This window comes from Poecilia latipinna, unplaced genomic scaffold (assembly GCF_001443285.1).
Source record: "Poecilia latipinna isolate Pla-1442-1.1 unplaced genomic scaffold, P_latipinna-1.0 Scaffold1807, whole genome shotgun sequence".
NCBI lineage: Eukaryota > Metazoa > Chordata > Actinopteri > Cyprinodontiformes > Poeciliidae > Poecilia > Poecilia latipinna.
In genome coordinates this window covers 63,005-80,181 of record NW_015114423.1, presented here as the reverse complement: position 1 = coordinate 80,181, position 17,177 = coordinate 63,005, and the positions used below count along the sequence as shown (strand labels likewise).

Below are 17,177 nucleotides of genomic sequence, written 5' to 3'. Positions count from 1 at the left end.
CATTATTAGTAGAAAACAAGCTACGCTGGTAGCATGCTGATCTGATATTTACTGACTAAAACTAGACTAGTTTCATCCATCGAACACAGGTTCTCATTCTCTTCAAATAGTGAAAAGAAAGTATTTTGCATATAGCAGAGATATATATTTATAGATATAGATGACTCCATGTCATCTTAAAACAAATGTCTGTAATGTGTAGATATCAGGACTGAGAGGCTTTAGAATGTAATTCAGTTTTATTTCTGGAGAGATCAGTTCCATAAAACTCCAGCATGAACTGCTTGTTAAAATTCTTTTTCTAAATGTTTGAGGTCACAATTATCTGAAGTACTTCTGTTGTGGGGTTTTGTTTGTTTTTCCTTTTTGACAGAAATGAAACGGTTACATAATTAAACTCCTGTAAAGTCTTCTGATGATTTCTTAAAAAAAATAAGCATTAAAGTAGATCATACAGTTTCAATATTTATCTAAATACTTTAGAATCATTTGAGTTATTGTGGAAAATGCATATTTTGCCGTTTACAGCCAAAGTTTGTTCATAATCTGTCAGAAAAATAACTTTATATGTGTGGTGGCGTCTACCTCCTGGACCCAGGAACTTTTTGGTTTATTCACAAGTCTAGATTTTAAACACTCCTGTCTGACTGAACTTGTTTTATTTGACAGGACAGGACGCTTCAATTTCTAAGTTGTGTAAAATCACAATTTTCTGACAGATCAACTCTGGATCTGTTGGTGTTTATCTGACAGATTATTCACTGTTCACTGAGGAACAATGATATTCAGTGAACACTGTTAACTTTTGAGGAAGTTTTATTTCATCCTTATGAAAGCAATCTTGGCATTTCTAGACCAACAAATCTGACCATAGGCATGATGGTAGGCATAATCATATGATAATCAGTCACTGTGTAGACTGATGTTCATTGATCATGATCTGTTTTAGCCCAGAACCAGTAAATGCAGCTGCTGCAGAGTCCCGTCAGCTCCTTGATCTCCAGCTGAGTTCTCACTCAGGAAAAAAAAAAAAAAAATTGGTGACTGGGGTTTTTACTTCTGCTTGATTTGGAGGCAGCCAAGCAAACTGGGCCACCAAGCAGAGGATAATTGGGGATGTAATTATTAAAAGTCAAAAATGTAAATGAAGTTGCGGATCTGGCAGCAGGTCAGGACAATTTCTGGGCTCTTGACCTATTTTCTGACCTGAAAAGACGCATTTCTTACAGAGTCTTAGCCTGGATTAACTCGTAAGAAATGGTGCAGGGATAATAAATAACTTCATAAAGGGAATTTGTATAATCCACAGGTTGAACCAGACTCTGTTTTCAACAGAAATTCAAATTGGGATATCCTGCCCCACGCCCCCTCCCTTCACAAAACAAGACGGGTTGAAACATGAAGTGGGGAGACAGGAAATATCTGAAGACAGATCTTTAAAGATTTCAAAGATTTGATGAGTGGCTCCTGATGGATCACTGATGGAAAGATGGCCGCCTCCTCACTTGACCCAAACTTATAAAGAACTTTTGGTTTTTGTTTTAAAATAAGTTTTACTGTAAAGAAACCAGTCCACCTGTCTAAGCAGTGTGGGAGATGATCAGCTGAACAAACTCATCTCACCTGTGTGTCATCCTTTCATTGGCTTCCAGAGCAACAAAAAATAGATTTTAAAATCCTACTCTTGGCCTTTAAATGCCCTAATGGTCTGGCTCCTCCTTACCTCTCCGACTTGCTCCAGTTCAATGTTTCACCAAAACCAGCTTCTAGGCTGAAGCTCCAAGATTGACTCTTTTCTGTTCATTTGTGGAACAAGTTGCCATTGAATATTAGATAAGAATCTTCTGTTACTGCTTTTTGAACTTGTTTTCAGTGGTTTTTGACACAAAGTGTTAGAATTTCTGGTTGAACTTTCCTTTACTCTCCAATTGTCTGCATTTGGGTCCTACTTTTAGACATGATGGCAACATGACGTGTGGAAACGGTGAAGCACTAGGGATACCTTCTGGTAACTTCTGTGTGTTATAGATGTATGTTTATACACGCACACACACAAATGGTTTTAATAGAAACTATCTTCTTTCAGTAATTGCAGCTTGCAAGCTTACATAGCAACACTTTAATGAACCAACAGATTTTTAGTTTGCAGTTCTTTCACTTTATCCCTTTAATTCCCAATGTAAGACTCCAGCAGTGTTTCACATCCAACTAAAGATCTACGTAGGCAGTAATCACATGCAACACATTTAGTTTGTCACAAAACTGAGTATAAAATTATTAATCATCTTCAGCTAAACAGAATCAAAGCATTTATTTGCACTAAAAATATAGAATCTAGAAGTATAAATAGAAATTTGGTCCATCAAAGTGATTACCATATTATTTACATTCGAACGTTTTATTATTCCACATCCTCATCTTGTTTAGCACTGTAGCTACTGTTGCAGTGGTATTCACAGAATAGATTCCAGTGGCAGAGCCATGGAAAACATTTGATGTGAAAAGTTGCAGCTTCCCTCTTTAGGCACAGTGCCAATAAATACAATGTTTAGAAAGAGTTTAGTACAAATTTTCAGGTTGGTACATTAAAACCTTGGACAGTTAATGTATAAAAAGTAACAAAGTTTGAACTACAACAGAAGGAAAACAAAAGGCACACAATATAAAAGCAGAAAGAGTCCAAATTCAGCAAAGCTGTTAAGAATCTGCCTGAATAAATTCTGTCAAGAGATTCTATTGGTGCTTGAAGAACATAAAGAACAACTTATTCTATCAGGACTTTTTACACAAGAGATTCAAGGCTGTCAGTGGTGGTTCCATTGTCAGAGAACAGGACGGTTTTCTCTGCTTCCTGTGTTCCGATGATGCTCAGCATGGCTTTGTACAGGAACTGGTAGTGCTCCTGCAAAAACACACTCCACTCAGTTTCTTGCTACTTTTCTGCTTAACACACATGTAAGATAAACCCAGGTAGCATCAACTCGGAGCTAAATTTTACTTTATTTGGTTCACAGTAACAGACTCAATCCGAGGTTTAGCCAGCTTTTCGGTGAGGGGGCTTTAATAGGCTGTTATACAGATGAACTGAAAGATTTTCATCAGTGAATCAGAATATCATTGAAAAGTTCCTTTCAGGTGTTTATTTCTGTTAGTATTGATGATTCTGGATTACAGCAGCTGAAAGTAAAAACATTTTTATAACATTTGAATATTATTACAGCAATTACAGGAATGGTCTGATGCCATGGGTCAGACTGCTGACTTGACAGTTGTCAAGGAGAGTCACTGAAATCCTCTGTAAAATAAGCTTCTTTGAAGAAAACCATATGGTATCAGTCAACATTTAATATTCCTGTTGGGTTAATAAAGCATTTCTCAATCAAACTGAACCGAATTGAAAAAGATATTGCTGAAGAAGCCAGCGACTCGGAATGCTGTATCCAAGTTTCTAGAAATGGAATATTGAGTGGAAAGTAACAGTTGATTGAAATCTGTGCCCTAACAACAGCGATAACTTTAGCCCTGAGACAATTGTGTAGCAAAATTTTGACTTCTTTAGCCCCCAGATGGCACTGAGCCAGGTTCTAGTTCTGGTTCTGGTTCTGTTCTGCTGAATGTCTCTTCCTGTTAAAGCAGACTTTTCCTTTGCGCTGTCACTGTTTGTCCAGGTGGAGTGAATGCTGTAAGTCAATGACTAAATGCAATCTGCTGGATTTCCTTAGATAGAAACTTTTAAACTGACATGAATGATAAATTGAACTTGATGCATTGCTTGATAACCAGGATCAGATGGGAGGTTATGTACTTGACTTAGAATCTGTTTGTATGACTGGATTGAATTTTCCTTTTTGTTTTAGTTCTTTGGAAAAACATGTCCAGAACTTCTTATTATTCTGTTGGTGTTATACAAATACACTGACTTGAAATGTAATTAAATTGAAAACAAATGTGTTTGGTTTAAATTTAGACGGTGTGAACTGATGCTGGAGCATCAAACGCCACCAAACACCCAACATGAGCTAGAACTGTCACGATCCTTTTCAGTTAACACATTTGAATTGCAGTTGCACATCAAGATCCTAGAGTTTGGAGGAAGAGTGGAGAGGAACAGAAGCCACTGGTGATCTGGGTGCCATGTCATGTACTGGTTCTGGTCCACTGGGTTTTCTGAAGTCCACAGTCAATGCAACCATCTACCAGGAAATCCTAGAGCACTTAATGCTTCCCTCACCTGACCAGCTGTATGGAGATGATGATTTTATTTTATTTTGGTACCTGTCCTCACTGCCAATAAGGATAACATCTGCTTCAATTACCATGGTAACACCAACAAATTGGCCTGGCCTTGACCAGTACAGAATCCTTGGGTCAGGATGAAGATTAAATTACCGAAGCAACCTCGTCAGAACCACAGGCTGGTCTCCTCTGTCCTTTTGAATGAAATAATTTATGCAAAACGAGTCCGGCCAGAAGCTGAGTGCAGACACTGTGCAGTACATGGACATACTGTTCATTAAGCTCACATTCCTTTTTATTGGTCTGGTGTAATACTGTAATTTTCTGAGAGACTAAATTTGTAATTTTCATTTGCTGTAAAAAACAATAATTCATCATCAACATTCCAATTAAATGTATTAAGATGTGTTTGCAAATGAGTTGAACTGCATTTATCCTCAACTCAAATGTTGGACTAAAAAGTGCAACAAACAGATCTGTAATAAACTGGCTGTGAGACTTACAACATCACTGAAGACTCCTGGTCTCAAAAGGTTTGTCAGTCTGGCTGCTTGGAACACATCAGCCGAACCTTCAGCCTCCAGCTGCTGCTTTAGGGACGACAGAGCACAGAATGTTCCTGCCGTGACTCCGCCCACACTGCAGGAGAAAAAAAACAGGACTGGTAAAACCTTTTGGAAAAAGAACATCCAAAAAGTATGCTAACGGGCTGGACAGGGTCTTACTCATCATGGACCACGGTGGGACAGTCTCTGCTCGCCCTCTCTTCATTCACCAGGCTGATGAGCTCAAAGGTGTTGCTGATGGGGCTGTCAGGGTTCGGCCAGCAGGGGGCGAGGAAATGCTTCACCTCAAGAACAAAGTCATCCTGTCCAGAAGAGAAGAGTTGACATACCAACCAGATGCCTTCTGCACACAAAGTCTTTGAGTTGTAAGAACAGCTTCAGTGATACTTTTGTGTTGTAAGATCACAATAATAGTTTATTTATGTGCTGAAGTGAAATTAGGAAGCCTCAGATGTTTTAGTGGCTTATATAACACTTGTTTGCAACACACACTGTCTGCTATTATTAAGAACATCATGGTGCAAAAGAAGCTAGGCTAACCTTTGCAGCAGACAGGGTGTATTCCCGGACCACCAGCATGTCCTCATTGGACAGACAGATGTGGGCCTCACTCCTTTGGGTCACAGTGAACATGTTGAAGCTGATGGATTGATCATTGCCAGGACACAGGGCACAGAGCTCCGCCTCCTCTGCAGTCTGTTGACAGAAAGACAGGGAAAGGCTAATGCTAACTGACAGCTGAGCTTTGCTCCAGGAAATATCCCAGAGCAGAGGAGGGAGGAGGGAGGGCGTGGCTCTCCTGGAGATGGGAACAATCTTTAACAGTTCTTTGAATGAAAATGACTGTACATTATCAGACAACAAAAAGTAGGAGATCAATTATTGTCATGTACACTCAAAGCTAGGATCAGCTGTTCAGTTGTGGACATAAGTAGAGAATCAACCAGTGTTGAATCTTCAACTCAGCACTGAGTTGAAGATTGGTTAAGTTCAAAGTGAGCATCAGAATGAGGACAACGTGGGATCTAAGCCACTTTGACCCAGCAGGTTCCGGTTGTCAGTATCTGTTGTTCATCTGAAAAAGAGAAAATATCCTGGGAGTGGCATCTATGTGGGAAGAAATGTCCTGCTGAGGTCAGAGTATAATGGCCAGGCTGGTTTACAAAGATATAAAGACAACAGAAGCTGGTTCCAACCAATGGATGAAGGACGCTGTGAATGAACTCTTAATGTACAGAAAGTGGAACCTTGAAGCAGGTGGGCTGCAGGAGCAGAAGACCCCAGCAGGTGTCACTCTGACTAGCTCAGAACAGGAAGCTAGACAATAACAATGTGCTACCTGGTCCAGAAAGTCTCAGTCTGAGTTGAAATAAATGGGAGGGGTATAGAATAATGTGTCAAATATGACAATGAAGTTGTACCAAAAATTGTTATTTTTCTGATAAAATGAAGGGAAGTGTTTTGTCCTGGAGCCCACAGCTGAAACCTTTCAGTGTGGGCTCCAGGTTTGAAATGAATCGTTTGAAATTAATTTCAATCGATTCATTTCAAATACCATTTGAAATGAATCGATTTTGCTTACCCCAGGCAGTGAGATGATGACCTGGGTATTGTGATCCCATATCATTCTCCAAAAGTCCTTTATGGTGCCAGGCAGGGGATTCTGGGTAATGATGAACTCTCTGTTTAGTCTATAGCCCTGCAAAACAAAGCCATACCGTTATACAGGAGATCAAAGCTCCAAATAGTTCAAGAAATTACTGGAAGACCATTTGATCCCTCAATGACATCACAGAACAAATAAACCTGTGAAGCATGAAGGCCCTGTGCTTCCCTGAGGATAAAAAACAACCTAACCACTGCTTTCATCTGCAGTTTCTCATAGAGAGGAAAAGTTTTTATAGCTTGATTCATTAGGAGGAATATGCTGATGAAACATTTATGCTAATGTAACAGCAATCGGTCCAGGCCATTACACACTGATGCACAAACATTGAAGGCTGACTTTAAAGAACAGTAACGAAGCCGTCAACAGGCTCCTTCGCCTGTGTGTTAATGAAAAGAGAGATTCAATTGCTATGGGAACCGTCATGAAACACATCTTCATCCTCTCATATGATTCTGGCTAAGATTTAGTAACAACAGAGATTTGCTGGTCTTACAGTGATGAATGAGGCATTGATGTAGTCGGCCGTCTCTCCAGCTGTTGTAGACAGACGCACTCGTGACCTCTCAGCTACAGAGAGAAGAGATGAGGTTAATTACTCTGTGGATCATGTGAACAGGAGCTGAAGTGGAAAGATTTAAATGTGTGACTGAGACTGATGTGGTGTTCCAGCAGTTCATGGTGTTACCATGAGGCAGTCTCACCAGGTATCACAGAGCAGTCCCTGTTCTTGCTGGAGTTGTTGTCCTGCAGAGCGATGGAGAAATCACTCTGGTTCACTTCATTGTGACACACCAGCTGTGGAGAACAGAAAACGGCTAACCTTTAGGTTCTGCTGTCCTAACTAATGATAATCAAAAAATGGAGCCTGATATACAAAGACTCGTGCAGATTTCTTATCAAAATAAAGAGTATTTAAATCCACGAGTACATTTGCACAGAAGAAATGCATGTTTGAAAGTATGAGGACACATGAATCTGAGCACAATTAGTTTGTCTATCCTGACCCCTCCCTCATCAACTCCCCACTGACAGCCAACAGTGCTGGTTCTGTTGGACTTCCTCAGCACAGCATTTGACACTGTTTGTTATTAAAGTGACTGGAGAGTTGGGTAGGACTCTGGTCCAGTACTTAACTGGTTAGAATTTTACTTAAAGAACAGGGATGTCTTTCTTTCAGTAGATATGGTTTCTTCAAAGTGGACAGAAGTCACATGCAGGTTCAGCCCTATGACAGCAGTTATTCATTACTTGTATGCTCCAGCTAGCTCAAGTTATAACAGTAGAAGCGGTGCACCGATCACCAAGTACAGATCTTTACAAAGTCTGACATGCTGATTTTGATTTTGGCTGATAAAGATTTTTTTGTCTGAAATGTTAAGTATAGCAAGAAAGTCACTGAGTTGTCAACAACTAGTATTATAAACTACAAACATGCAGACGTGACCTGGTGGGTGAGTCTGTCAGTCAAGCCTTTCACAGCAGAGCAACAGAGGTCAGTAGGTCAGGTCAAGGTAGATTGATAAGATTGATAAATCAGCTGATTTAGGGTTCCAAAAGATTAGTTACTTTAACTATGCAGATCATACACAGCTCTACATTATGATGTCCCCAGGTAACTCTGAATCGAACCAAGCACTGAACAGATGCTTAGAATAAATCAATGTGTGGATTTGCCTCAACGGAGCAGATCTTAGTCCTCGACGTGGCCGTCGCAGGTTCGATTCCTGGCCTGGTGACCTTTGCCACATGTCTTCTCCCTTCTCTCATTACCGTCTCTCCTGTCAATTCACTGTCAACTAAAGGCCACTAGAGCCAATAAAACCTTTAAAAGGTACATAGAAAGAGAATCATTCTTATGATCCTCATCAGTAATTATTAAAAAAATTGTCACTGATATCAAAATCTATCAAACCCTTGTTATAACTGCTGAGCAGGTTTTTGCATGTTTCTCTGGTATTTTGAAGATTTATTTTTGATGATGACCTCCAAGTCTGACTTTGGAAGACCTTCTACCATCACCCTAATCTCCATTAATTTTGTATGAATGTGTCAGCTCACCTTGAACTGTTTGTCCAGGCGAGTCCTCCCAGATGGTCCTGGAGTCAGCAGCTCATCCACATAACTGTGAAGGTGGGCTGCCAGCACTTCAGTGTTCCCACATAAGATGGCCTCTACCAAAGCATCATGGATAAAAATATACTGTTCCTGTACAGGGAGGAACAGTATATTGTTACAGTTTATAATAAAACCTCTACTTGTGTATTTTTTAAAGCAAACCTAACAGACAACCTTGCTACTTTTATTGTATTGAATGGAGACGAGTGCAGAAATAAAAAATCAAAAAAAAATCTGTGTAAGTAATTTCAGTAGTTTTTATACTGAAATGACTTTTGGATGACATGTTGTGAAATTGACTGATATAAATGATTTCAGAAAGAAAAAAAAAGCTTTATTTCTGCAGAAAGGAGACACATACTCATCTCTGTTGCATTATCAGTATGAAATCCTGCATGTGTTTAAGTAGCAAGTTGAACTCTGACCTCAGTCTGAACCAGGAAGTTTCTTTGTGTCCGGATGTGCTTCAAGAAGCCAGGAATGTCGACGGTTCCTTCGTGTGTTATCCGTTTCAGCATGCTGTCCAGGACAATGTACGTGCCCGTCCGGCCAACCCCAGCACTGCACAGCAAAACAAGCAGTCAGAGACACTTCCAGCATCAGATCAGGTGAAGACGACAAGGAAGCCTCATGTGACCTGCAGTGCACCACCACTGGGCCCATGTTGTCTGTGTTGGCTCTGGATGACTTGCGAATGAAGCTGAGAAGCGGCAGAGACAACTCTGGGACACCCATGTCAGGCCACTGGGTGAACTGGAACTGTTCCACTGTTCGCTCGTTGCTCCATCCCTTCTTTGAGCTCTGCAGGAGGAAAATACAGGATGAACTCATTAACTTCAAAAATAACAATATTCTTTCAAAAGTAGAAAACTTCTGGCACCTTAAGTTGTAAAACATTAGGACAACTGCATGACATGTTCAGTTTTTTAACAAGATATGTTTGCATTTTGATGTCTAATCTTTGTTGTTTTCTCTGGAAATGAAAATTGCAAATGGAAATTGCATTTAAACGTCAAACAATTCCTTCTTTTACTCATTAAGCAAAAAATATGAAATATCTTTGGTGAGTATTTTTTTGTACATATTGGAAACTGAAATACCTTGGCATATTGCTATTTGCTGGCTTTCGTGAAGCAGTCCATCTCAGCATTGTTCATTTTCAATTGTATTCTATTCAGTTTATTTCTACAGCACTTGTCTGTAGAAATCAAGGCAGTTTACGAAAAAGTCACTTCAACTCAATCATGCCTACATTCCAACTGATCCTAGTTACCAATCAGTACATTAACTTCAGTCCATTATTCAAATTAGTTTGAAAAGTTTGGCCTTGGGCTGCACAGTGGTGCAGTTGGTAGAGTTGTTGCCTTGCAGCAAGAAGGTTCTGGGTTCGATTCCTGACCCGAGTCTTTCTGCATGGAGTTTGCATGTTCTCCCTGTGCATGGTGGGTTCTCTCTGGGTACTCTGGCTTCCTCCCACAGTCCAAAAACATGACTGTCAGGTAAATTGGTCCCTCCAAATTCTCCCTAGGTGTGTTTGTGTGTGTGCATGGTTGTGTGTCCTGTCTGTTTCTGTGTTGCCCTGTGACAGACTGGCGACCTGTCCAGAGTGACCCCGCCTCTCCCCTGAAATGTTTGTTGGAGATAGACACCAACAACCCTCCTGACCCCACAAGGGACAAAGGTGTACGGAAAACGGATGGATGAAGTTTGGCCTTTGATTACTGGTGATTAGAGTGGAGGATAAATATCCTCCAGTGTGATGATAAAGGTGTGCAAAAAGTCATCAGAGGGAACTTGCAGCACTGAAGCAGAATTTATGGACAAATCCAATGGAAAATGACATACTGTTGTTTTAATGAATATGTAAAGTAAACTGTAAAGTAGAAAATGTTTTGTTCAAATTAAAGGCAGTGCAATATCACTAACCACATCAATCAGTCGTTACGGGTCAAATTATTTTGCTACATGGTAAATAATCTATAATTAAGTTTAACAAGGTATAGAAAACCAACAAAACCGAATCACCATGCTGCTGATTATTTGACATATATTAATTGTATTCACATGCTTGCAGTGAGGTTGTTTATTCTGGTGGCCCTTATTTAAAGAGCAGGGAATGAGACGTACACACGTTAAAAAGCATTCCTAGAAGATCTGAGTAAAATGGTTGCTGCCGACATTCTTAAGAACAGTGTACTTGAAAGAAGAAACACGAATGAGTAAAGAGTTTATTGGAGAAAGTAACAAATATATGAAGGACAGAAAATGGCAGACTGCTCAGCTAGAACTCTGATAAATTAAATTCAGTTTTTGCAGAGCATCATTCACAATAAATCTGAATGATAAAATAAACAGATCCAGTCAGTTCAGTCCATTTATATGAAGAGATTTAAAGTCAGTTACAGACATTCCAGTTTAATCGTAGCTGTGGTGTGCTGGGTGGCTCAGTGGGCACAGAGTCCTCCACACAGCAGTCCTGGGTTCGATTCCCGGCCTCTGGCCATTCTCTCTCCTCCCTACTTCCTGTCCATGTACTATTAAATAAAGATCACTGGAGCCTATAAAATATCTTTAAACATGTTTATAGTAATAAAATAATGAAGTTAAGTTCAATTTATTATGTTTACTGCCAAAATGTTGTCTAACAAAACCAAGCCAACTATATTGAGACCCAGACTTTGTACCTTCTGCCAGAGGAGCATTTATCATCAGTGGATAGTTGAATCAACTAACTTTGCACCAATCCCACTTAATGACCATGCATGTGATATCTGTGGAAAGGAGAATTTCTTTTCAACCTCCAGTATAATTCGGTTCAATCTGAGCAGCCGTCTCTCCTTAAGGCTGGACTGATGTTTGGCAGAAAGAACCCGGCCAAAAAAAAATAACTTGTGGAATAATGATCTGTTGACATTATTGAGTCTAAAACTGAATTATTGAGACAGCAGAACAGATGTCCGGAAAACATGCCAAGCTGAAATTTGTAGATTTTTTATGGGCTTTTAACACACTCCATCCTGCATTGTGATTGATGAAGTTAGATTTCAGTGTTGTGGCTGCATTCTTGGCTTTTGTTAAATGGATGCATTGTTCCTTATCTCATTTTAGTGAACAATCCTAGATATAAAATCTGGGGATGGTTAGCTGGAGGGTTTTGAATTTCTCTCTAAGTTTTGCTCCCTTCCAAATGAATCTGGATGTTTGTTTTTTCCCACTTTAAATTTTGAGCTTCTGGTATGTCAATGAGCAATGAGAGAAATAAATAAATTAATCCAGGCAAATGAGCTCATCTTTATCACCTGTATTCTTGAAGTCTTCTCAAGACAGAGCAGATTGTCTTGAGAAGACAATCTGGTTCTGCTTCTGCTTGAGGTTTCTTCCTGCTACAGGGGAGTTTTTCTTCTCCACTATCAATACATGCCTGCTCACTAGAATGAGGGATTGATGTAAAGTCAGTGACAACGCAAACGATTGTCGCTATGTCCAGGAGGAGTGAATGCTGCAAGTCAATGACTCAATGCTCTGCTTGATTTCCTTAGACAGAAACTTTCATTGTTCAAGATAATTTGAACACTGAACTGAAAATAATGCTCTGATGTGTTGTGAGTTGGTGCTTCAGAAATATTTAGATGAAGATTTGTAATTGAAAGTTAGTTCCATCATCTGACCTTCTTAGTGATGGTATCCCTCACACTGAATGTCCTGTGTGTGTAGTAAGCCTGAACTTTGGTACTCTTTACAGTCACCAGGTACGGCCCGTATTCCTCCTGCACTTCTGCTGGCCAGTACTGATCACATTTTCTCTGAGGACACACAAAAACAGATGAGCTGCAAAAACAGAAGTGATAAAAATGCTGATTTGTGTCTCAGGTTTGATTTAGCCTTATTGTTGGTATGACAGAAGACTTGTTCAATTTCTTCCAGTGGGACCAAAGCCGTCTACTCACCCGACCGTTTTCTACCAGGTTGGTGATCATGACAATGATGTGGGCATTCTGCTCCCAGATCATCCTCCAGAAGTCTTCAGTACTGGACCTCAGAGGACCCTGAGCAGCAATGTATGACCGCAGCCTCTTATACCCCTACAGAACACAGAGCACCTGCTTCAGCATGGAAAAAAAAAACACGTACCCACATTTACTGTCATTGTGCATCACACACTTACTGGTAGTTACTTTTCATCCTGTAAAAGGGGCAGAATTCTCTCACTCAGACTATAATAAGAACGACTACAACAGAGTGTATGAAAACTATTCAGATACTTTTCTCATGTAAAATTTCTTAATCTTTTATCATCAAAATAATTTCAGTAACATTCCTGCATCACATTCTGAAAGATGTTGGAACAGCAAAACTTTTACCACCTTGTGATTCATGTTCACAGTGATGTAGACTGAAGCTGTAAAGTGTGACAGGCTTCATGCAAAGGCCTGGAGGATTCATGTTGTCTTTACAGGAATTGGGGCTTGTTTGGTCTCCCTTGATTCCTAACAAAGCATGTTTTTTGAGCATTGTAAGAAACATTATGCTGCTGCCGTGGTTTGTTATTTTTGAATATTTTTTTGCAGTACTAGTTACTTTATTCTGAGTAATCAAACAGGAAAGTAGGCAGGGAGAGAAACATGAAGGTCCCATGGTTGGACATGATGCCTTGGGATCCCTCATTTTAAAATGCTCTTCTAGATCTTGATGTAAAGTTTCCAAAGTGTAGCTGAACAGACTTTATTGGAATACAGACTCAGCACAGCGAGACGGAAAAAAATGAAAAAACTTTTACTGCTAAATGGAGTTTCATAATGTGTGAATGACAGTGATCCAGAACAGAACTTTGTTTGACTTAAATACATTTACATTGTCTAACAACACGTTTAAACTGTGTTTTCTATGTATTACAAATCGACTTGTAGAATCAATTTTCCTATAAATGAAACCAACAACTTCTTACATCCACATAGTTGGCATTGATATAATCGGTGGTTTTTCCATCTTTGCTGGCTTGTGGGGAAAGCTGAACCCGGCTGTGGTCGTCTGAGGGTTAAAGAAGAAAACAAAACTGGATCAGAAAAATATGAAAAATAAATCATAAAGCTTTCTATTTTTTAAATTGTGCTCTAACTATTTAGTGATCACAGTCCTCAGTGTGAAAGCTTGCTTTGTTACATTGAAAAGGAGTCACTCACCAGTTGTTGAACGTCTAATAAAGGCATATTTATATTTGGCAATGAAACAATGAACCAGAACTGGTGAAGGGGTTATGAGAATTTGGCTGCCCAGTCTATTGTTTTGTGACCAATAACTGTGCTACCTTAAGCATTTTATAGAGAATCTGGGATACCATGGCTGTTCAATCTTTTATGCCCAAAGCGACAGCTATGTATGCATTCTTCCCTCAAAGTCAACTTGTCTCAGAGGAGGGTTAAAGTCCCCTGTCCTCTTGTCTCTATCAAATTCAAAAATTCTTTATTAATTAAATGTTGTTGCAACTTATTAATTTAGATTCTTCAAAGAGTTATTGAACATGGAGATGGCTGTTGGCAATAAGGTTCTCCTGCATCAGTCTGTACTGCACTCAGTCTGAAGAAGCTTCTGACCCAAGATGCTCTGCCTTTCCAATACATTCTCATGAAGAGAATGGTCAGGGTTGTCCATAATTTTCTTGATCCTATGAAGAAGAATTCTTTGAATAATCATCTCCAAAGGTTCCACAGTCATTCCCCAGAACAGAACCATCCTTCCTCATCAGGCTGTTGAGCCTTTTTAAGTTCTTGGTTCTGATGCTGCTGCCCCAACAGATGATGGCAGGAGTGTCTAAAACTAAGATCTCAAGGATGTGGAGATTGTTGTAAATGACCACGGGTTCCCATATTTGCATTTCAAAGAGATGGTGTTGACATCACCACACCACAACTTTCAGTGTGCACTGGAGCACTTTGCTCTTAGGCGTGAAACAGGAGAAATATGTGTATACACACACACACACACACACACACACACACACACACACACACACACACACACACACACACACACACACACACACACACACACACGCGTTTTTACCACATTTGTTCTTTGTGAGGTCTGTAGAACCAGTTAGTACTAAACTGATTTGGACTCACAGGCCAAGATGTTGTTGTATCTGTTCTTGGTCTTATTGTCAGGATGGTTGGAGCTGTCTGAGGTCATCCACATGTCCACTGTGCAAGCCTGCACATCCTATAAGAAACACAAGCACCAAAAAAATTCAAGTCTAAGACTGAGGATGAAATTATGAGTGGTTTGCTGCCATATCTGCTGTTGTCATTTCATACACAGCCCATTGTTAAAGTAAATAAATTGCCTGCCACCTGCTGCAGAGAGATTTTTATTCAGATCATGCCTGTTTTTCAAACATGTCTGTGTTCTGTTACTCTAATTTTATCTGGACTATATTCTGTCTTTAAGGCCTTTGGCAGTGAGATCAATACTCAAATTTACTGAATTTCTGATCTCTTGTGATGTATGATTGATTACATACATATTAGAATGCATCTGCTTGTAAAAAATATCACTATTTAACAAATGACACTTCACAGCAACAGTCATAAACATTCATGAAAACTCTGACATCTTCATGACAAACGTCACGTCAGTCTTATGCACATCCTATCAAATAAAATGTTACCCAAATTTCTCTTTCCCTGTTCTTTCATTTAGGAAATAGAAATCTTTTTTTTTTTTGGACAAGGTCACTATGTGTCATTATGTCATTACTGACATCTGGCGTGAATCTGACTATCGACAGAAATATTAGAAATACATTTAAAAAATACATCGACATAGTAAAGGTTTGTTTCTTTCCACTTTGGCCTCATTACTAAAACTGTGTAAGAGTCCTCTGCTAACCTTGACTTTGAGATCTGTAGATAAGGCATGTTTTAAATAGAATAGGTTTAGCTGTTTCTATTATTTATTATGATATCTGATATGGTGTTATCACCAACAATGATTGAAGGAATGAATGAATGAATGAATGAATGAATGAATGAATGAATGAATGAATGAATGAGGATCATTTGGAGTCAAGAACTCTAAATGGTGATAAATAAGTAAGTAAGTAAGTATAGTAATTAGAAATGTTCATATGGAAGGCATTTCTGAGATGACACATATCTACCGTTTGATGCAGGATCAGGATCATTCACACAGTCTGAAGGAGAGCATCTTACCTCATAACTCTCTTTCAGTGTCTAATGATGAGTGTGAGGAAGCAGTAGGCAGTCCGGATATTTCCATGACAACACAGACAACCAGAGAAGTGCAAAATATACAATTACAAGACAACACAAAAAGAAAACAACAAGTACACAGTTTGATGCAAGAGTTACAAATAAGGCCAACCAAAGGGAAACTCCCTTTGGTTGGATAAACCAAAAAACAAATGGAAAAAACTACAGTTAAACACTGCACTTGCCTCTATCAGGCATATGAACAAATTCATGTGCTCATTTATGTGAAAATGCTTCATCAACCCTGAAGCATCTGGCTGCTCCCACGGCCTCTGCCTCTCTGTGGTCCTTCATGTTCATGCATCTACAAAAACACCTCCATTCATGCCATAATCACAAAGCTGCAGCTCTGAGCCTTCCCCCAACTGTGAGCATACAGAAAATTTTAATGATAAAAGACTCAGGTATCAGCTGCTGAGATTTCACTACAGTGATCAGGAAACATGGACCTGAATGTCTTCAGCAACACCCTTCACCTGCATTCACTGCTGCTGGTGCCACCAGGGGGCACTGGTGCATGGCTGCCTATCAGACTACCCCAGGGCAGCTGTGGCTGTAATGTAGTAGCCATAGCTGATAGCTTGTCTGAATGTGTGTATGAAATTCTCTGGATTTGATAAAACACTCTACAGGTAAGAGCTGCTTATTATTTACCATAACAATACTACATGGTGTCAGAACCGAGTTATTTTTTCATCCAGTTCAAGTGCCTTGAGCTGACATTTGTTGTGAATTGGCGCTATATCAATAAATTGAATTGAATACAGTATGCCAGAAATGCTGGACAGAACATGAAGAAAAAAAAAAGAATTAATTTCACAAACACAATTTATTTGCATAGCAACACATGTGAAATTTGGATTACAGGTCAGGCTAAAATAATCAAAAGCTGGTGAACCAAGCAGCTGATTTACCCAAACAGTTGTGGTAGAAAATATTAAAATAAGGTATAATAAAGTTATACAATGTACGCATTCTAAGTGCCCTTGAACTCTCACCTTGAACCTGTTTGGGTCACACACACAAGTTTGGATGCTGTTTTCCTGCAGCTGCCTGGGAGTCAGACCGACTGACCCTGGTTTTGGATTTCTTGGTATAAAATCCATGTGTCGACTGGCAGAACTTTCATTCACAGCTGTTAATCTGGCTTGTTCATCACTGATCGTCTTTTAAGCTCTGTCTTGTGCATAATATACAAATAAACCTAACTGAGTGATTTCATCTAGCAGTGCTTGACAATTTTTTCCACAACACTGTTGTCAAAAGAGATAAAAAATAAACATTTTGTCCAACCAGAAGGAACCACAGGTTGTCCTGGCTTAC

The 17,177-nt window shown here is 39.5% G+C and overlaps 1 protein-coding gene across 1 annotated transcript in view; it reads right to left on the bottom strand.

Moving 5' to 3' along the window:
* Positions 1-2,149: 2,149 nt before the first annotated feature.
* Positions 2,150-17,177, bottom strand: part of LOC106934444 (receptor-type tyrosine-protein phosphatase zeta-like) — a gene marked incomplete at its 5' end in the record, with an annotated part of 61,874 nt that continues 46,846 nt past the window's right edge. Inside the window, 15 exons of the mRNA XM_015014342.1 lie at positions 2,150-2,902; positions 4,740-4,875; positions 4,962-5,104; positions 5,343-5,498; positions 6,385-6,501; positions 6,965-7,038; positions 7,173-7,266; positions 8,530-8,676; positions 9,012-9,147; positions 9,224-9,387; positions 12,255-12,389; positions 12,534-12,668; positions 13,532-13,614; positions 14,706-14,802; positions 15,795-15,815. Coding sequence (XP_014869828.1) covers positions 2,783-2,902; positions 4,740-4,875; positions 4,962-5,104; positions 5,343-5,498; positions 6,385-6,501; positions 6,965-7,038; positions 7,173-7,266; positions 8,530-8,676; positions 9,012-9,147; positions 9,224-9,387; positions 12,255-12,389; positions 12,534-12,668; positions 13,532-13,614; positions 14,706-14,802; positions 15,795-15,815 — 1,758 coding nt within the window. The remainder of the gene's footprint in view (positions 2,903-4,739; positions 4,876-4,961; positions 5,105-5,342; positions 5,499-6,384; positions 6,502-6,964; positions 7,039-7,172; positions 7,267-8,529; positions 8,677-9,011; positions 9,148-9,223; positions 9,388-12,254; positions 12,390-12,533; positions 12,669-13,531; positions 13,615-14,705; positions 14,803-15,794; positions 15,816-17,177) is intronic.